Raw genomic sequence first — 20497 nt, forward strand, 5'->3', positions numbered from 1 at the left:
GATCACTTAGGCATAAAGTAAAGAAAAGAATAAATAAAAAACAATCAATATTGCTGTGCATGGCTAACAAATACAGATCAAACAATGAAGAGAAGAATTGGTCCATACCGCCCAAACAATACCACGAATCAGCATAGTGAGGATTTGTTAGTTAAAGAAATACTGGAAATAGTGAAAAATGGTGACATTACTAAATACAGTGAATTATGGATCTATTCTCTAAACAGCCCCTGTATTGGCAAACTCAAAGGTCCACCCTGCATCATAATTTTAATCCCTTTAGCATGTTTTCTGTTCAAAAAATATAAAATTAAAACATACATTGGTTTCTCAAAACCTTATGGATTTGCAGGATCTCTCAGAAAACTTCTATCTCCCTTCCAAAGACACCGAATACAATCAACTAATCGATCAAGCTAGAAATGCCATCATTGAGAATAAGGAGCTTCTGTCCAAATTCAGCCTGGAAATACCTGTGTTGAGTCTACACCATTATTTCAACAACCTTAAACTCGAGGATAAAGACGGGGAAACACTGTTTAAAGCTCTAGATAAATATAAGCCAGACAGCTATAACTCTCCTTACAGTATGGAGATGACGAAGCAGAGCTGGAAGCTGCCGTCCATTTCCAGCTGTGTGCTCAGCTTTACCACATCAGCAGGATGTGAAATACAGGGGGTCCGGGACCTCCTAATTAACCTCTTGGACCCTCTGAATGTCTCAAAATGTACATTTTGGGGGTCCCTGATAATAAACTTATTATGCAGTTTGTTAGAGGAAATAGAGGCTCAAATCCAGACTGAGTGAAGCTCACTGTTTATCTGGGGTTTCGCTCCAGGTAAGCAGCACCCTCTGAACAAACTTACTGTGTTACCCAAAATAATTATCCAACACTCTGAACTTAATGGAATTATGGAAATTATTTCCACACAATCACACAGCTTCCTTTCAAAAACCAAAATGTGCATCCAACAAAATTTACTGAGATTTAATCTTAATCTGCTCTCACGTTTTGTCACACAGCCTCCGAAACCCCTTGTAGATTCGGACTCGATCTCCCAGAATCCTCTGGGAGATCACATGACTTCTGATCTTCCCGTAAGCGATAAGACTAGAATGGACTCAATATCCCAGGATCCTATGGGAAGTCACATGACGTCTCATGTGACACCGCGCTCCTATCAGCGCTCTAGCTCTCCAGAGTATTGATGTGATTCACCTGTGTTATGTGTCATATGATATACTTAGTATAGTATATAAGCCCGGGCTTTAGCTTAGTGAAGTTGCAAAGTATTGTATCCAGTTTGTGACCTACTGAGCGTTTATTCTATTGTTGTGTATTTCGTGTATGACCTTTGCTTATCGTTTTTTCGTCTCTGCCCTTTTTGCTCTGCCCTTTGGACTTGGTTGCGTTTGTCTCTGATTTTGGATTATGACCACTTGCCTGTGCCTTCGACCACGCTACTGCTTTTCCCTTTTTGGATTGTTGCCTTGGCTGAACTTTGTCTCTTTCGTGTGCCTTCCGGATCTGAACTCTGCCTGGTTATCGACTACGACTTTGAACTCTGTTTCTACCAGTAAAGCCCTTTCTGTAAGTTACATCTGCGAGCGTCTGACCGTGTTTGAAACCTTACAGTTTATTAATCTTGATTTACTCGTGTTGATTTAACCCATTAAATGGCCTCACAGTCTGTTAATAAACTGCTTATATTACAATCAAAAATAAAAATTCAAGCTTCAAGGGATCAGAGAAAGTTTAATAAAGATTCAGTCTGTTGCAGACAAAAATCATTAATCTGAGTTAGTTCTCGAGAAGTAACTGAATCACACAAAGAATTACATCAGTTTTTCTCTCTTTGGAGTGAAGGAGGGGTTCATCTTACTCCTCCTTTGCCCCTCCCAATTTAGTCAACTTTGCATTATTTGGGCTTTACTATTATGCTTTTATTGCCACCAATAGATCCTGACTTGCATATTAATTTTTCCATGTCCATCGTTGTCTGAAAAGTGGCTACATCATATTTTGGGTACTTTCCAGACCTTTAGCTCAAGAAGTCTCCCTTATTTCCAATCAATGGGTTTATTTATTGGCTGAGATTATAATGGTCAACTGTTTTGAAAATCTCTCTCTAGAACAGAGCTACATTATACTGCCTTATTACGACTTTCTGAGGCTACACTTATTTCCTTCAGTCGCCCCAATTGTCCCCACATCTGTATTAATCAGGGTACAGAAGTTCACGAAGAGCTCATCACCCTGAACTGCAGAGCTGCACAGAAAGGCCACCATTCTGTTTCGTGGGATTGTGAGTGTTTGTCTTCATAAAAGGTGCAAAAAATCCTCCACGTTGACCAGAGCTCACCAGCAGGCCCAAAGCCTAACCTCACACTTCTGTAACCTAAGAATAACTCCACTAGTTTGCACTGTAGTCCATGTGTCAGTAAAGTCAGCAAGAAAATCATTGGTGCCCCCCAGCCCACCTTCCAGGACTTCAAGAACTCTCTTTCCTGGTCCTCTTCAAGAACCAGGAAATGAGCAGGGAAGATCATTACAGGTTCCTCACACTCTCGACACCTTTTTCAACTTCTCCCGTCTGGCAGGCGCTACAGAACCCTGAACACTAAGACTGCCAGACACAGTAACTAAGTAAATGTAATTAGTTACTGTACTTAAGTAGTTTTTTTGTGTATCTGTACTGAAGTATTTTCATTTTGGTGACTTTTTACTTTCACTCCACTACATTTCAAAGTCAAATAGTAACTTTTTACTCCACTACATTATGAGAAATCTGTCGTTCCTTTTGGCTTTTGTGTGTATAAAAATGTAACATGTCAAAACGAAAGAAGTGTGAAGCAAGAACACCAATCAGGGCACAGCGGTCACTTTGTTTTGAGCTTGTTTTGACCTGTTGGTCATACCGACCCAGTGCAGCACACGGTTCAGCGTCAGTGCAGCAGTGTAAAATGTTGGGAGTGTCTATTCAACATAAATGATGAACTAACCTAACTTTGTGTAAACAGACCACAATATAGAAATATGTACACATATGCAGTTGTGACTGATGTGTCTTTTTTCTGAATTTATACAAACACTATTTCATTTTATAGTAAATTAGTTTTGCTAGTTTATGTTTATGAACAGAGACCTACAGATGCAGTTTAGTAAAGGAAACTCATTTGCGAATCTGAGTTTAAAGTCTTTATTAAACTTAAACTTGTAACTAAGTTCAAATAAATCTTAAACTGAAACTTTGCTTGTTTGTAAAAAGTGATTTCAGAGCCACTCAGTTCTGACATCAGCGTCACTAATTAATGACTCTATTAAAAGACTGGTTTACCAAGAGAGACACTGGAGTATTTTCACCTAAACTGAGTTAACGAAGCCGAGTCTTGTTACAGAAATGATAATAGAACATTAGAGCTAACTTTCCATACTTAAGTACATTTGAAGGCAAATACTTTCGTACCTTTACTCAAGTGGAGGTCTAAAGGGAGGAACTTCTACTTTTACTGGAGTAATACTTTACCTTGAGGATCTTTAACTCAACATGGTTTGTGTACTTCATCCACCACGGACTAAGCCCGCCAGACACAGGAGCGGCTTCTTCCCTCAGGCCATTGCCCTCATAAACAGCTGACCAGTCATATCATCTGCTGAGCCACAGCTCCACCTGTCTTTACACATAGTTATCACACCCTGATTTAGACTCTGCACCACAATTTCATTCCCATACATGATGCAGATCACTGTTGTTTGCACTACACACATTTGTGTATTGCTTGTACAGTATATACAGTGTACAAGCAATATGCAGGTTATGTAGGTGCAAGCAATAGACATAAGTGTGTGTAGTGAACACACCTATGTATATATCTGTCTGTTACTGTTGGTATTACCACGTTCTCTCCTCCTGAGTGAATGTGGTAACACCAACAGCAACAGACAGATGGAGCCACGAGCTAATAAAACCCAGTCTCCTGTGCTGGTGTCTCCAGCTGATAATGGCAACAGACTAAGGTTTACATATAATAGTGAAGTAATGTGGGATAAATCATATTTTGAATACAACAGATGCACAAACCATTTTCTTTTATTTGATTTCTTTGACTTTTGCTGATAATTTGTTTACTTAACACACACAAGAGCCAGTTCTACATTTTTGAGAGTACATCACAGTAATCTGGTTAATATCTAGAACTTGAGGGACTCTATAGGTATGTCAGTCTAATATTTAACTGAACCAAAAAGTAGTTCTGTTACTTTCACAACCAAAGATTTAGAGATTTTAAATATTAACAATAACCGAGCTGGAGGTGCGTTTAAACTGTAGTCGTGTCTCCAAGATAAGATAAGTGTACCTTGTACTGCAGGTTTAGAGGAAACAGCAATTAATTTGTAAAACCACATGACCTGTTCCTGTTTCAACTCGCTTACAATTAAAGTTGAACGATGAAAATGATGATGAAACAGCAGCACCAGTAACTTTCCATTCATCAGAAACAGAAACTCAGAGTCTCCACCCAGCATAACGATGCTGACGTCACACTATAAAACCGCTGGTGGCCTGACACAGACGGGCCTTCACCACTTCCCTTTACTGAATGATCACCACTTTTACTGATATACAACACATTAGCTCCACTTCACCAAACAGGTTTAAGAGGAGACTTATTGAGGGCTGGGACGGGGTGAACTGCGGATTCCTGACTGATTCAGAACCCGCAGTTAAAATGAACAGTGATACAGACCGCCCTGTAGAGCTGATCACCTATTTGGACACTGGTCAGGACCAGCGTAATCTGCCTCCGCTCTGTCCCAGCCCTCAGGCCGGGAGAACCGGGACACGCGTCATGGTGAGTACTAGTTCTTCTGATCAGTAATTAGTGGGTTTGATGTTAGTGGGTTTGATGATGTTAGACGTTGTTGTGGAGCAGATCAGTTAAACGGTCTGATATGTAGGCAGATGCTCATCTATTAAAAACGAATCAAAGAAGCTTTATAATGTATCCTGGAATGAACAGGAAGGAAGATCCTGAAGAATGAACATATCACTCACTCTCCTGTTCATTACAGGAAACCAAATCTCCTTTGGTTCCTTTTTAAGGCCATTAATGGTCACCAGCCTACATATCAGACTGAAAATAATCTGAAAATAATGGAATATAATCATAATTTAGATCATATGACAGATTTTTTAATAAGTTTTAATAAGACCGGGGAATTCTTTTTATTAAAGTAAATATTATTTATCTCCTTCTATCTCAGGCCTCTATGAAGCGTCGTCCCTCTCCTACAGAGGACAGGGAACCAGAGCAGCAGTCCAGGTACGTTAATCATGAGTCTTTAACTGTGGGGTTACTCAGCTGGAACCTGACTGGACAACAGACATTTCTATTTAATTGACCATGAAAAACCATGAAAAACCATGAAAAGCCTCAAAACTGCTCCAAATATTATCTGAGGTTTCTAAATCACTCAGTTTAACTGCTTACAGAGGGACTGAACTGAGCTGAACCATCATCAGAAATACAACACTAACAATAATATTTCATTTTACATGAACTACAACCCCAAATCAGAAACAAAGGTGAGAGTGTTCGGTTAAAATTTCAGTTGAAAACAGTGATTTGTAAACGATTTTGACCTCTATCACACTGAAAACAACAGCACATCTAAAACATTATTTCATGTCTTTCATTATGAATTTTATTGTTTTTTCAAAAAAATTATTTGAATTTTGATTCTTATTTTTAAAAATGTTGGGACAGTAAAGCATTTAGCACTCTTTAATGTTGCCATTCCTTTTCTCAGCACATAAAAGATGTTTAGGGAGTGAAGATACTGAGTAATGAAGCGTTTGAGGTGTGATTTTGTTCTGTTCTTTCTGTAAATAGAACATCTCCTGTTTCAGATCGTATCGTTATTTAATTATTTGCTGTTATTGATGACTACTGATGGTTCTGTTAGCAGGATTAACACAAAACCATTAAATCCCTTTAAACGTGTTGAGGGAGTGTATTTAGATGGAACTGTGCATAATGTTCCAATCCAGGAGCAGAGTGTTTGTGAGTGAGTGAACGAGTCATCATTCAGAGATATTTCTTGTCTTTAATGTGTCCTGTCAGTTGTTCAGGATTGTTAGATGTGAAGAAGCTGCAGGTGTCCGTTTTATCTCGGCTTGGCCGTCTCTGTGGAGGGGTGTGAATAGTTTTTCACAGCAGGCTGTTCTCACCCCTCCCCTTTTCACCCTCATTGCTCACTAGCAGCTCAATAACATTTCAGTCCCAGTCCATCTGATAACAGGGTTACAGGGACACAATATCTTATTTGATTATATTCATTAAAAATACCCAAAACTGATTTCCATTCTGATGGAATCGCCACTACATTTCAGGATTTACGTTTCTGTTTTACTCTTTTATCACTAAGCACTACGATCACACTACCCTTTTTTCTCTGGTTGTGTATTCATACAGCTCATTAATGTTTTACAGGACTGAACTGCCAGGAGTGAAGCCTCTGAAGATGCCCTGTGAAAACTGGAGCAGAGCAGAGTTCATTTATTATTGTTCTGATACTGATTCTGTATTATTCCCAGATCTCTCCATCAAGAAACTATCTATGCTTCTAATTCTACGGACAATCAATTATATAGCCTTTACTACACAAACTGATGATCATTTTGACAGTGATACCAAAAATATTATTTTTAAGCAAAATACAAAAATGTTCTTGTTGATGGAGTCAAAGGACGATAAGATCAAAGTAAAGATGAAAAATCAATATGCATTTTTCTTTTTTAGAAAGAAAGATGGGTCCTTTACGAAACCCTTTGGTCCATATTTCCCAAAAGATAAAGGTAAAGTTCACAGTGAGGATTTGGTTTGTGCTGAAATACAAGAAGTAGGAAAAGGGCTTAAACAATACATTGAACTGTATATTTACACAGTGTACAGCCCCTGTATGGGGAGAAAAAATACTGAGCCCTGCATGATTCGGTTAATCTGTTTATCTGATATGCTGGGCAGACGTTACGGGATTAAAACTTACATCACTTTCTCAAAACATTACGGTGCCACAGGACCAATTTGTAAGTGTTTACCAGATCATACTTACAAAAAATGTTCCTTCAGTTCTAAAAGTACTGATTCCACATACATCAAAAATATCAGTGAACCATCTGAGAACTTAAACAACAAAGACAAGGACCCCCAGTCCAAGTTCCTCAAGAAAAATTCCTCTAGATATAAGAAAACTGATTCATTACTGCCTATTTCTCCAAATAAATCAAATAGTTCAGTTAATACAAGAAAAAATGAGTACGCTCACAATGGTTTTTCTGGTCAGCACTCTTATGACCACCAAATTAAAAATACAGATGGCAGCCAAGATCTGGCACTAAATATGAACACAGTCGCCGAAGATGAAGACTGTGAATCCAAGTTCCTCAAGAAAAAGTCCTCTAGATATAAGAAAACTGATTTATTTGGAGTAATGTTAAGTAATGAATCAAAGACTTCCATTATTAAAGCAAAAAATGATGACGATCACAATGGTTTTTCTGGTCAGCACTCTTACAATCAGCAAACTAAAATCATAGATGGTGACCAAGATCTGGTACTAAATATGAACACAGTCGCCGAATATGAGGACCATGAATCCAAGTTCCTCATGAAAAAGTCCTCTAGATATAAGAAAACTGACTCATTATTGCCCATGACTCCAAATGAAACAGATATTCAAATGGAAATTCAAGATAATTCTAAATTCCTGTTGCTTCAGCGAACTCTTTACCAACAAACGTACGACCAGAAACTGGAATTAGCTAGAAACTTACTCATCAGAGAACGTGACCGTCAATCCTGGTTCCTCATGAAAATATCATCTAGGTTCAAAAAAAATAAATTAATCTATCTTGTTAAAGAAAACATTCCCAAAGATCTTCGGAATGTATTATTTCAACAAATACATTCATTTAATCCTGAATGCACTCAGGAGCCAAACACGTTTGAAGAGTTTGAAAAGAAGGGAATGGAAACATCAGAAGAATTTGAGAAATCACTGAGGGCTTTAATTAGTGAAGAGATTCATCAAAGTGTCTGTAATTCCATCTGTGGCACGTTTAAATCTGAATTTCTGAACTGGTGGGCTACAAATTTAGAACAGTCTTTCAGTACCTTTTTAAATGAAAGACTAAGTGAAGGTATTAACAGAGAGGTGACCAGGCGCTTCATTCACAACATCCAGCAGCTTCCATATGGACCCATTATAGGCTGTATTGGTGACATCACTGATCCTGAAATGTGCTGTTCTGATGCTGTTACTCCATCACCTGATAATCCTCTGTCATAAATTTGAATTTTGTAATATTGGAATAAGTTTTAATAAATTGATTTTTCACTGTTTGTCACTGTGTTCATTGTTTTCCCTTTTACTGAGAGAGCAGTTCTGATCTCTGGAAACCGGAATATTGGATTAGAAATGAACTGAACTGAGTTTAAAGTGCAAACGTATGAAGCAATTTACAGCTCTGTTGAGCAGAGATGGACAATTTGATTATGATGATACTGTTATCAGATTAAATGATTTCAATAAGTTAGTCAGAGCAAACTGTTAAAGTGGTGTAGTGATCTAAGGTTTTGGTATATTATCGGATCAAATCTAGATGTCAGGAATTAATGACATTAATTTAGTTTAATTTAAAAATAACTGTTCTCATAGTTTTGATGCTAAATGTGACTGTACTGTAATTTAATTTAATGCACAAAGGTACTTCAATTTCCTTCAAAGGATTTTATGCATTTGTTTATGTATGAGTTGCCTTTTCATATGAAATGTGTTATATAGATAAACTTTTCTTGCTCTGAGAAAAGTTGAGTGAACTATTTGGTAAAGCACAGGCTGTGCATTCAGTCACAGCTTAAGAAAACATGTGAATATGAAGTAAATGAGGTTATGAGTTTAAATAGTGTTCCCTGAAGAAAGGGAACCAGGAGGGAACATGACTCCTTCTCTCACCGGATTCATTAGTTAACTATTATTCATATGAACGCAGAAGATGGTATAGCACCCCTGGAGGCCATAGACAGGAATGGGAATGGCATTGTGGTGCTTGTGAGAAAAGAGCTGGGGTGGGAAACTGGAATTTTGTTAGTTCCACTGTCATAGGCTACTGTCAGTGTAGGAGCTCATGTGTGTGACCACCTCTGTATTTGTGCTCCTCAGCAGCCCCTGGTTTAGGGTTTTAGGCACCCTGGGATGAGGTTACAGGGTCTTTGGAGAGTCTTGTAAAAGACTTGAACTGCACTCATGGACTTTGGTGTGGATGGGTGGAATAGCCCAGTGCTATGTCCAGTTTGTCTTTTTGCCATGGCCTCAGGAGTGTCCTGGCTTTCTCAGCAGTCAAGGTTTCACTTTTTGGTTCCACAACACTGTGGTGGAGTTTTCACACAAGTCAGTGTCACTGCTAGGTTGAGGGTGGACTACCCAACTTAAGATATCCAGCCTAAAAGGGTCTATGGTCAGAAACTGACCATTAATGGAGGGCTAGAGGATGGCTAACACACATTGTGGACCAACAGATGTACAGTCTATAACTGTACACTAGCAAAGTGGAGCTCCAACAGAAGGGTTTGTAATGAAGTGGCCAGTAAATAAGAGATAACATTTCACTAAATAATCTGAAGCATGTCTGGAGCTACAAGCCAGGTTTCAGAGATGAAGGCAGAAACAGCTGCATGAAGCAGAGGCACATTAACAGGAAGCTAGACTCAATCATGAAGGATGTGGCTTTTGAAGGAAACCCACAAGTGCATGCAAATGAACCAAGAAACTGACCTGAACAGCTACAGCACAGAAGCAATGCTGCCTTATAAGGAGTCCAGAAAGTGCCTAGCTGATGATAGCCGCAGATGTTAGGGAGGAGCTCGTTAACCCTCTCACATCAGAATCTGAATCTGAATTGTTTTCTTTTTAAGACTTTTAAATGAATGTCCTTGATGATATGTGTTGTTCTGGAGGGTATTTTCATTGTGTGTGAAATAGACTGAAATAGGATGTGCAGGATATCAGAGTAATTAGCACTAGACGTACTCTTCATACAGGTTTAAACACTCTTGGTTGTTGGGTTACTCTTGGTAGAGTCAGTCTTTAGCAACATTAAAGTTCACATCCATGAGTCATAATAATAGGATTATTTTCTAAAAGAAACCTATTAAATAAAATAAATATTAAATAAATTAAATAATTCCTCTATAACTTGTTTGCACAGTCTGACATATTGACCCCTGAGAGGATGTTCGTTTTCATGGCAGGACATGTTATTTGCACCATATGGGGTTTCAAACAAGTAAGAGGAGCACACCTGTACGTTAAAGCTTTTTCTTACCAATCCTCCTCCTCTACTCCGTTACCCAGAAACCAATTTTGTGACACCATCTTACCAGCTGTCCAAATACTGAAGGAGACAAATAAGGCTGCTCCAAACACCCACACGAGTCTCTGAGTTTATATATTTTCTGTGTTGCGTGTTTTGTACTGGGTGTAAAATAAACATTCAGAGTAAAAAGGCACACAAATGTAAATCAGCAGGTTCTGTGTAGCAGCTGCTGTGATTGGCTCAGTCTATCAATAGTTGACATCACATAAACTGATGCCAAAACAATTCCCCAAATACTGATTGTTCTTTCTACTCCTCCTATCTTCAGAAGCTTGCTTGTCACCTTTCCCCCTTCATCAGTTCAAGCTTAGTACGCACTGAACATTTCAAATACAGTTCTTCTTCTTTCAGCCAAGTTGGTGAACAAGTCAAAGAGCCAGGCAGTGGAAGAATCACAGTGATGAGTTTAAGGCTGAAACTTAATTCCTAAAATGTTAGTATCAGGTGCAAACAAACAGGAACAGATAATAATAAAACAGGAATGAATATAGTGTTTCTCTAATGAGAAACCAAGACTGAGCTACTATTCATCCCTGCAGCTACAGGTCCTCATCATGATCTTGCCATCTCATTCGAGAACTCTCTGATTTTTCCATCTGTAGAGGCAAGAAGTCTTGGTGTGGTTCTGGATGGCCAGTTATCGTTCTCGACTCACACTGCGAACCTAACTTGGTCATGCAGATTTCTCCTGTTCAACACCCGGAGGATCCGACCCTTTCTCTCGAGTCATCTCAAGGCTTGACTACTGCAACTTGCTCTTGGCTGGTCTTCCAAGGCCATCAGGCCTCTGCAACTCATCCAGAATGCAGCAGCAAGACTCATCTTCAATCTCCCAAAGTTCAGCCACGTCACCCCACTGCTGCGCTCCCTTCACTGGCTTCCTGTAGCTGCACGCATCAGATTTAAAACCCTCATGCTTGCCTACAAAGCCAGAAATGGTCCAGCCCCTCCCTACTTGATGGCAATGGTCAAATCTCGAACTGTACCACGAGCCCTTCGAGCTTCGAGTACAGCTCGGCTTGACCCGCCATCCTTCAAAGTGCGCGGAAGGCAAGCATCTAGACTGTTCTCTGTGCTGGAGCCCAGGTGGTGGAACAAACTCCCACTGGCTGTCCGTACAGCAGAGTCTCTCGCTGTCTTCAAACGCAGACTGAAGACTCACCTGTTTATACAGCACTTAAATGAGCACTGAATTAAGTATTGATTGGAATGTATTGTACAGCACTTATGTATTGTATTGTATTGCACTGTTCTGTGTTTAACTCTGTTCCTTTTTCACTAGGTGTCAATGACTTTCTGATTCTAGCAGTATCTGAGCTCAGGACTGGCTTTCTCTCTAACCTATTGGTAGCTAGCGAAGATACTTTCTCTGGATAGACAAAGCACTTTTTGTAAGTCGCTCTGGATAAGAGCGTCTGCTAAATGATGTAAATGTAATGCATGGTGTAAACAGTTCAATATAAACTATGCACTCCCATATTGATGATTCTGCATGGTTCCTCTCTGTAATCAGATGCTTCACAAAGTAATTCAGTTAAAGTTTCTCGTCATTATTCATATACATGAGTGAACAGTCAAAGGAAACATCTTCAGGCTGTTCTCAGGTAAGTGTTGTGTTCAGTCATATCACAGTGGGTTTAGAACCAGTGTGCAGAATGTCAAATGACATCCTGAAAGAACAGCACAGTACAGTGTGTAAACATATGTAAACGTAAGTATATAAATATGGACACTATAAAGTGTAAAATGCAGCTTGTAAAAGTGTGACCAGCTTCACAGCAGGAGGAAAACAGGAGCAAAACAACAGATTTTGGTCTGGTGGTTTTGGTGTTTCAGTTCTAACACCTCTCTAGGGCTTCTCAGTTGGTAGAGGGTGGACCAGGCCCTAAGTGGGCTGACTGGAGTTTGAGATGGTGCTGTTGGTTCTCCTCAGGCATCTCTTTGGACATTAGTTCTATATGGTGGCAAAACGTGTTACGTCACAGTAACAAGTAACATAACATAATAGCATAATAGGAACAACTGTTATGAGTATTGCTGTTTGGATATCATTCTTAAAAATGAATTGAAGTGAAATCCCATCATGCGAAAGCAATGCAGTGTCATCTTCTACTGTATAAATTGCTCTCATGTGTAAATAATATAAGTGAACGGTTAGTAAACTGTGAGATTTGACAGCATCCCTGTGTTAATCATTTCTGGTAGAGCTCATGGAAGGGGTGGACAGTAACTAAGTAAATGTAATTTGCTACTGTATTTAAGTAGTAGTACCTAAGTAGTACTTTACTGAAGTTTTTCCATTTTGGTGACTTTTTACTTTTACTCCGCTACATTTCAAAGTCTAATATCTTATAGATTATGAGAAATCTGTCATTCCTTTTGGCTTCTGTGTGTAAAAAAACGTAACATGTCAAAACGAAAGAAGCGCAAAGCAAGAACACCAATCAGGGCACAGCGCACACTTTGTTTAGAGCTTGTTTTGACCTGTTGGTCATACCGACCCAGTGCAAGCACAAACAAACAAACAAAGCACAAACACTATTTCATTTTATAGTAAATTAGTTTTGTCTAGTTTATGTTTATGAACAGAGACCTACAGATGCAGTTTAGTAAAGGAAACTCATTTGTGAATCTGAGTTTAAAGTTTTTATTAAACTTAAACTTGTAACTAAGTTGGAAATAAATCTTAAACTGAAACTTTGCTTGTTTGTAAAAAGTGATTTCAGAGCCACTCAGTTCTACCTAAAGGAAACTGTTTGCTTTCAGTGTTTTGTGCTTATGATAACTTTAATAGATCAGCGTCACTAATTAATGACCTTCTATTATAAGGCTGGTTTACCAAGAGTGACACTGAGTATTTTCACTTAAAATGAGTTAATGAAGCGAGTCTTGTTACAAAAACGATAATAGGACATTAGAGTCATAATTAATCTTTTAGTACTTTTACTTTCGATACTTTAGTACATTTGAAGGCAAATACTTTTGTACTTTTACTCAAGTGGAGGTCTAAATGGAGGAACTTCTACTTTTACTGGAGTAATACTTTACCTTGGGTGTCTCTACTTTAACTCAAGTACATGGTTTGTGTACTTCATCCACCACTGGCTCATGGACGATCTGCAGATCCAAATCGAAAAATGAGCTTCCACTGATCTGAACTGGGCTCTGAATGCACTCATGCACAAATCACAGTGCATTCAACATTAATGAGCCTCATGCATCTTTTATGCAGTGAAAGGAAACACAGTGAACATGAACTTGTAACTTCTGTAGCTCCTCCAACAGCAGATTTAAAGATGCAGTGTGTAAGATCTAGTGGTGAAGTTGTAGATTGCGCCCAGCTAACCCCTCCTCCCTCTTTCCAAGCATGTGACTTTTTAAAAATCCAATCCCACCAGTTCAGAAATTCAGATTTAGATGAGTCACGGATTAAAATGCAGACACTTTGATGAATCTCCTCACTAAAAATGCTCTCAGTGAATTCTCACATTCTTCTAATGTTTCCATTCCCTTCTTTTCAAATTCTTCAAATGTGTGCAGTGAAGCAGAGCATTCAGTGCAAAATTTAACCTTTTAAACAATTTATCTTCAGGAATTTTTGAGGAAATTTTGAATTCATGATTTGATTTAGCAAAAGCTCAGGTGCTGCATTCAGGGCCCTAGCTAATTGTAGAACTTATTTTGTGTTAATACATCAACATAAATGTTTTGAGAAAGTGATGTAAGTTTTAATCCTGTAACATCTGCCCAGCATATCAGATAAGGTTAACTGAATCATGCAGGGGTCAGTATTTCTTCTCCCCATACAGGGGCTGTTCACTGTGTAAATATACAAGTCACTGTATTCTGTGAGCTGTTCTTCTAGTTCTTGTATTTCAGCACAAACCAAATCCTCACTGTGAACTTTACCTTTATCTTTTAGGAAATAGGGACCAAAGGGCTTCATAAAGGACCCATCTTTCTTTCTAAAAAGAAAAATGCAGATTGATTTTTCTCCTTTTATTTTGGTCTTATCGTCCTTTAGTTACAAAAACATTTGCAAAAATATGCAAAACTATCTTTAGTGTCAGCAATTCACTGTTTAGCCACCAGAGGTCTCACTCTCCAGAGTACTAGCCTTGTTCTCAAATCAAACCACCTGTACCTCATTGCCTAATTAGTCACACCTTAAATACTCCTCCTAAGCAGCCAGTCAGTGTGAAGTATTGCCCGTTCACTTGTGTCTGACTACTGAGCGTATGTTTGGTCTGTTTTGCTGGTATTTTGAACCTCTGCTTGATTTTGGATTCTGTTTTTGCCTTTTGCACCTTTTTGCTCTGTCTGCCTGGTTTTTTGGACTGATTTCACTGTTACGACCCTTTTTTGCTTAGCCTCGAGTTTTGGACTGCCCCTTTTGTCATTCAATCTGCATATGGATCCTTCTCAAGTTTCTGAGTCCGATTCATCACAGAATACTTCGCCTCCATCGGATCCAGCAGGTTTACGGGAGCTTCAGGAAGCTGTTATGGTTCAGGGGCGTTTACTGGGATCACATGAACAACACCTGCAACAACTCAATCGCACCATGGAAGAGTTCATTCACTCCCTCAGATCCTTGCAGCCGCAACCTACACCTCCGGCTGCACCCTCCAGCTCCGTCCTAGCCCCCCTTCCCACAATAAGCCCTTCGCCAATTTCAGTCCCATTATCCATCCCCGATAAATATGATGGGACCCCTGATTTATGCCAAGGCTTCTTAATGCAATGTTCACTTTACTTCAGCCATTTGCCAGCAGCTTTTCCATCAGATAACGCTAAGATAGCATTTGTTCTGTCACTGATTACAGGAAAAGCTCTGAGATGGGCCACTGCAGTTTGGGGTGCTCAATCTTCAGACATGCAAACATATTCCCTGTTCGAACAAAAATTCAAAGAGGTGTTTAATCATTCATGTACTGGAAAGGATCCGGGAAAGCAACTCCTCCACATCAAGCAAGGCAAAAGCACGACTTTAGAATACTCACTTACCTTTCGCACCCTGGCAGCTGAAAGTGGTTGGAATGACCAAGCTTTGAAAACAGTATACCGCAATGGCCTGAATGAAACACCTAAATCTGAAATGGCTTGCAAGGATGAAGCTCAAACCCTGGACGGACTCATCAAACTGTCCATAAAATCAGACAATCTCATCCGTTCATGCTGGCAGGTTTCATCTAAAGGCCCTACCCCAGCACACCCATTAACTCTGTCCACAGAACCAGAGGACATGGAACTTGGTAGAGCCAGAATCACACCAGAGGAAAAACAAAGAAGATTCAGAGAAGGACTGTGCTTGTACTGTGGAGAAAAGGGACATTTCCGGGAGAACTGTAAAGCCCTGAAAAGAACTTCAATGCTGCAGGTGAGTGCCAATAACATGCCAATGATTGAGAGTTGCAAGCTTGCTGTCCCGGTTAAAATAACTTGGAGTATTGATTTTTGTGTCGTTTCAGCCCTGATAGACTCTGGAGCAGCTGGAAACTTCACTGACAAAGCGTTTGCTGCATCCTTATCCATTCCCCTCATCCCTTGTAAATCGCCCCTCAAAATCAAGGGCATAGATGGCCAACCTATAGGCATGGGCACTATTAATGACACCACCATTCCGTTGAAACTTACCACTGGCTTGTTTCATACAGAAACTGTGTCATTGTATATCATAGATTCCCCTGAACATCCTATTGTGTTAGGGTACCCTTGGCTAGCCACCCATAACCCCACCTTCTCTTGGGCCTCCGGAGATCTCACACATTGGAGTCCTTATTGCCACGCCCACTGCCTGGCCCTTCTCTGTTTAACTACATCCATTAAAAGCCCTGACACACACAAACAAGTCCCATTACTGGCTGAATATTCTGACTTTTCTGTGGTTTTTAGTAAAACCAAAGCAGCACAACTGCCCCCACATCATCCCTGGGACTGTGCTATCGAATTGCTGCAAGGTACCACCCCTCCTAAGAGCCGTGTCTACCCCCTCTCCATTCCAGAAACCGCAGCCATGGAAGAATACATTCAGGAAGCACTAGAGCGAGGGTACATCCACCCCTCTACGTCCCCAGCCGCAGCACTTTTTTTTTTTTATTGAAAAGAAGGATGGTGGGTTAAGACCATGTATCGATTACCGTGGCTTGAATGCAATTACTGTAAAATAGTTACCTCCTACTTTTAGTGCCTTCTGCCTTAGAACAACTTCGCCAAGCAACAATCTTCACCAAACTGGACCTCCGTAGTGCCTATAATTTGGTTAGAATTTGTGACGGAGATGAATGGAAGGCGGCTTTTGTCACCACTAGAGGGCACTACGAGTACACGGTGATGCCATATGGCCTGGTAAATGCCCCTTCCGTGTTCCAGTCTTTCATCAATGAAGTACTTCGTGACATGCTTGACCGCTGGGTCAAAGTGTACATTGATGACATCCTTATTTATTCCAATAATAGGGAGGAACACGTTGCTCATGTCAGACATGTCTTGAAACGATTACAAGAACATTAACTGTTTGTAAAACTTGAGAAATGTGAATTCCACAGATCTGTGATTTCCTTTCTGGGTTACATCATCAGTGCTCAAGGGGTTCAGATGGACACCAGCAAGGTGAAAGCTGTTAAGGACTGGCCACTTCCCTGCTCAGTCAAAGAAACAATGGTTTCTTGGGTTTGTGAATATTTACCGGCGATTCATCAGAGGTTTCAGCACGATTGCTGCCCCCATAACTTCCTTGTTACGGGGAAAACCCAAGTCCCTGATTTGGAACGAAGCTGCAGAGACGGCCTTTGCAGAATTAAAGTCCAAATTCACCACTGCTCCCATTCACCACTGCTCCCCTTCTTTACCAGATTTAACTTTACCCTCACTTACCAACCTGGATCCAAAAATACCAAAGCTGATGCTCTCTCCCATCTCCACGAACCTGATTATGCTCCTGTCAGTGACGAAACCATCATTCCCTCCTCCTGTATAGTGGCGCCCATAAGGTGGGAAATCATGGACCAAATACGACAGGCACATGAATCTGATCCGCCACTTGCAGACTGCCCACATGACAAACTTTATGTTCCCCAGGCACTTCGTACTACATTAATCAACTGGGTACATACGTCACCTAGCTCAGGGCACCCAGGCATTCAACGCACTTTGAATTTGGTAAGGAATAAGTTTTGGTGGCTGTTGATGAACCAGGACATAATGGATTTTGTTACAGCCTGTGTCATTTGTGCTCAAAGCAGGACGCCACGTCAATTGCCTGCAGGGCTGCTGGAGCCCCTCCTGATTCCCCGCCGTCCATGGTCTCATTTGTCTGTTGATTTTATGACAGATCTACCTTCATCTCAGGGCCATACAGTCATCATGGTGGTCATTGACCAATTCTCGAAGGGATGTAGACTCATTCCATTAAGTAAGTTGCCCACTGCCATGGAAACTGCTGAAACATTGTTTCATGAAGTATTCAGATATTATGGTCTCCCAGAAGACGTTTCTGACCGGGGTGCCCAGTTGGAGAGCCAGTGACGCACAGACGCACAGAGACGACGCACAGACGCACAGACTGCTGACCCGCCGCTCCAGCGCTATCTTTCTGCTACGTTCCTAAATCAACCAAAAACGGTAAGTTCCTGAAATACCATGGCTACTGCTGGTTTCTTTGCCTGCTCAAAGTGTGGCATGTTTAGTTTAATCCCCTTTTCCATTTCTAGCAATAATGATAGTGGCTGTGTTTGTGCTAAGTGCCAGCTAGTTAGCTCCCTGGTGGAAAAGGTGGAGCAGCTAGAGGTGTGATCCGGGATTTATTAAGGGACAGACAGTGAGATTCACCGCTAGCAGCCCTGGGTGCCTTAGGGAGAGTCAGCACCCCCTCGACTCCGGCGTTAGAGCCCTCACAGCGGGGTGAATGGGTGACGCCTCGGCGACATAGCTGGAAAGCTAAGGCTAATGCTAACGCTGAGGCCAAAGCTAGCCCATCAGAACACCACGCTCCTCCGATTCACGTGTCAAACAGGTTTGCCCCGCTCAGCGAAGCACCCGCTGAGGAGCCTGTTAAAAGTGCTCTGCTTATAGGAGACTCGATCGTTCGACACGTGAAATTAGCTACTCCTTTAGGGGCGCCAGCAGTAACAGTTAGCTGTTTACTGGGAGCCAGAGCGCCGGACATTAGCGGCCACCTTAGACTGTTAGCTAATAAGAGATATTCGAGGATAGTCATCCATGTAGGGGACCAATGATATTCGTCTGTGGCAGTCTGAGGTAACTAAGGGTAACATTAGAGAGGTGATTAAACTGGCCCAGACGATGTCCGATGCCGTAATCTGCTCTGGTCCCATCCAAATGCGGCGTGGCGCTGAAGCCTACAGCAGACTCTCAGTGTTAAACTGCTAGATGTCCAAGTGGTGTTCGGAAAATAAAGTGGGCTTTATAGATAATTGGTTACATTTCGAGGGCAAGCCTGGTCTTATAGGTAGAGATGGTGTCCACCCCACGCGGGAGGGTGCTGCCTTACTTTCTTGCAGCATAGCACACAGTCTTTTAGTTAGTCGGCAGAGTAGTGTAAACAGCTGCTGACAATCCAGAGCCGGGACCAGGCTGCAGACAGACAGGCTAAACCGACCGTCTGCAAACCGCCTTGAGGCGTCACCTAGGATCCACTATATTGAGACTGTGTCTTTGCCCCGAATTAAATCAAAATCTAAATGTAGAAAAACTCAATCAGCCCGCATCAATAACCTAATCAATATTAAATCATATTTAGATGATAGCAGCAACACCTCAGTTCTAAAATTTGGGTTGCTCATTATAAGATCACTAAACTCAAATGCAGTCATCGTAAATGAAATTATAAGTGATCATAAATTTGACGTTTTCTGTCTCACTGAAACATGGGTTAGACAGGATGAATATTCAGCACTAAATGAAGCAACCCCTATAGGCTATAATTATGTACACAGCCCAAGATTATCAGGCAAAGGAGGTGGATTATGTGTAATCTACCAGAATACCCTAGATATCAGTCAGAAACAATGTGACACTTTCACTTCTTTTGAGGTTCTTTCCATCAACATTACAAATCCGGCCACAAAAAAGAACGCATTTTCATTATTTAACATTTATAGACCACCAGAACTCTACTCAGAATTTTTAAAAGAATTTAGTGATTTCGCTGCAAACCTAGCTGTGTGCAATGATAAAGTAATAATTGTAGGAGATTTTAATATCCATTTTGAGACGCAGATGACCCACTAAAAAAGGCATTTACTTCAATCCTAGACTCTGTTGGTATTACCCAAAATGTAACAGGGCCTACACACTACTGTAGTCACACTTTAGATCTAGTTCTGACACTTGGACTTGACATAGACAGGCTTAGTATCCTACCACAAACCTCAGTAATCTCTGACCATTACTTAATTTCTTATGAGCTACGTCTTAGCCATAAAATATGCACGTCCCCTCGCTATTCTACAAAGCGCTCAATAAAACCATTTACCGCCCTGCAATTCATAGAAAACCTCCCAGAACTAACAACTCTAGTCTCCACTCCATCAGACCCAATGGAGCTAGATGTACTAACCGACTATTTAGAAAATACCTTTCGATCTACTTTAGAAAATGTGGCGCCACTTAAAATCAAAAGGATAAGACAGAAAAAGCTCGCCCCGTGGTATGATGATAAAACCCGTACCTTAAAACAAACAGTACGGAAACTAGAGCGGAAATGGCGATCAACCAAGCTGGAAGTGTTCCACTTTGCCTGGAAGGAAAGCCTTATAGAGTATAGAAATGCTCTCACTAAAGCTTGCTCAGCATATCTGGCCTCGCTGATTGAGAACAATCAATATAATCCTAGAGTACTGTTTAGTGTGATTTCCAGAATTACAAAAAATCAGGCAGGTACTGAACCACAAATTCCGGCGACCCTCACCAGTGAAGTTTTTATGGACTTTTTTAATAATAAAATCGAAAATATTAGACAACAACTCAACCCACAGTATTAAATCCAACTTGGCTGTCATCTGATATGGCTGATATAAAACATAACGTAGTTGCA

The 20497-nt window shown here is 40.6% G+C and overlaps 1 protein-coding gene across 1 annotated transcript; it reads left to right on the top strand.

The window, feature by feature from the left end:
• The first annotated feature begins 4555 nt into the window (after positions 1–4555).
• Positions 4556–8407, top strand: LOC118812756. Its single transcript, XM_036577871.1, has 3 exons — positions 4556–4855; positions 5268–5326; positions 6497–8407. Exons 1-3 carry the CDS (start codon positions 4604–4606, stop codon positions 8352–8354), a joined length of 2169 nt encoding a protein of 722 aa, XP_036433764.1. The 5' UTR covers positions 4556–4603; the 3' UTR covers positions 8355–8407.
• Positions 8408–20497: the final 12090 nt, after the last annotated feature.

The sequence above is a fragment of the Colossoma macropomum genome, unplaced genomic scaffold, assembly GCF_904425465.1.
Source record: "Colossoma macropomum unplaced genomic scaffold, Colossoma_macropomum, whole genome shotgun sequence".
Lineage (NCBI taxonomy): Eukaryota > Metazoa > Chordata > Actinopteri > Characiformes > Serrasalmidae > Colossoma > Colossoma macropomum.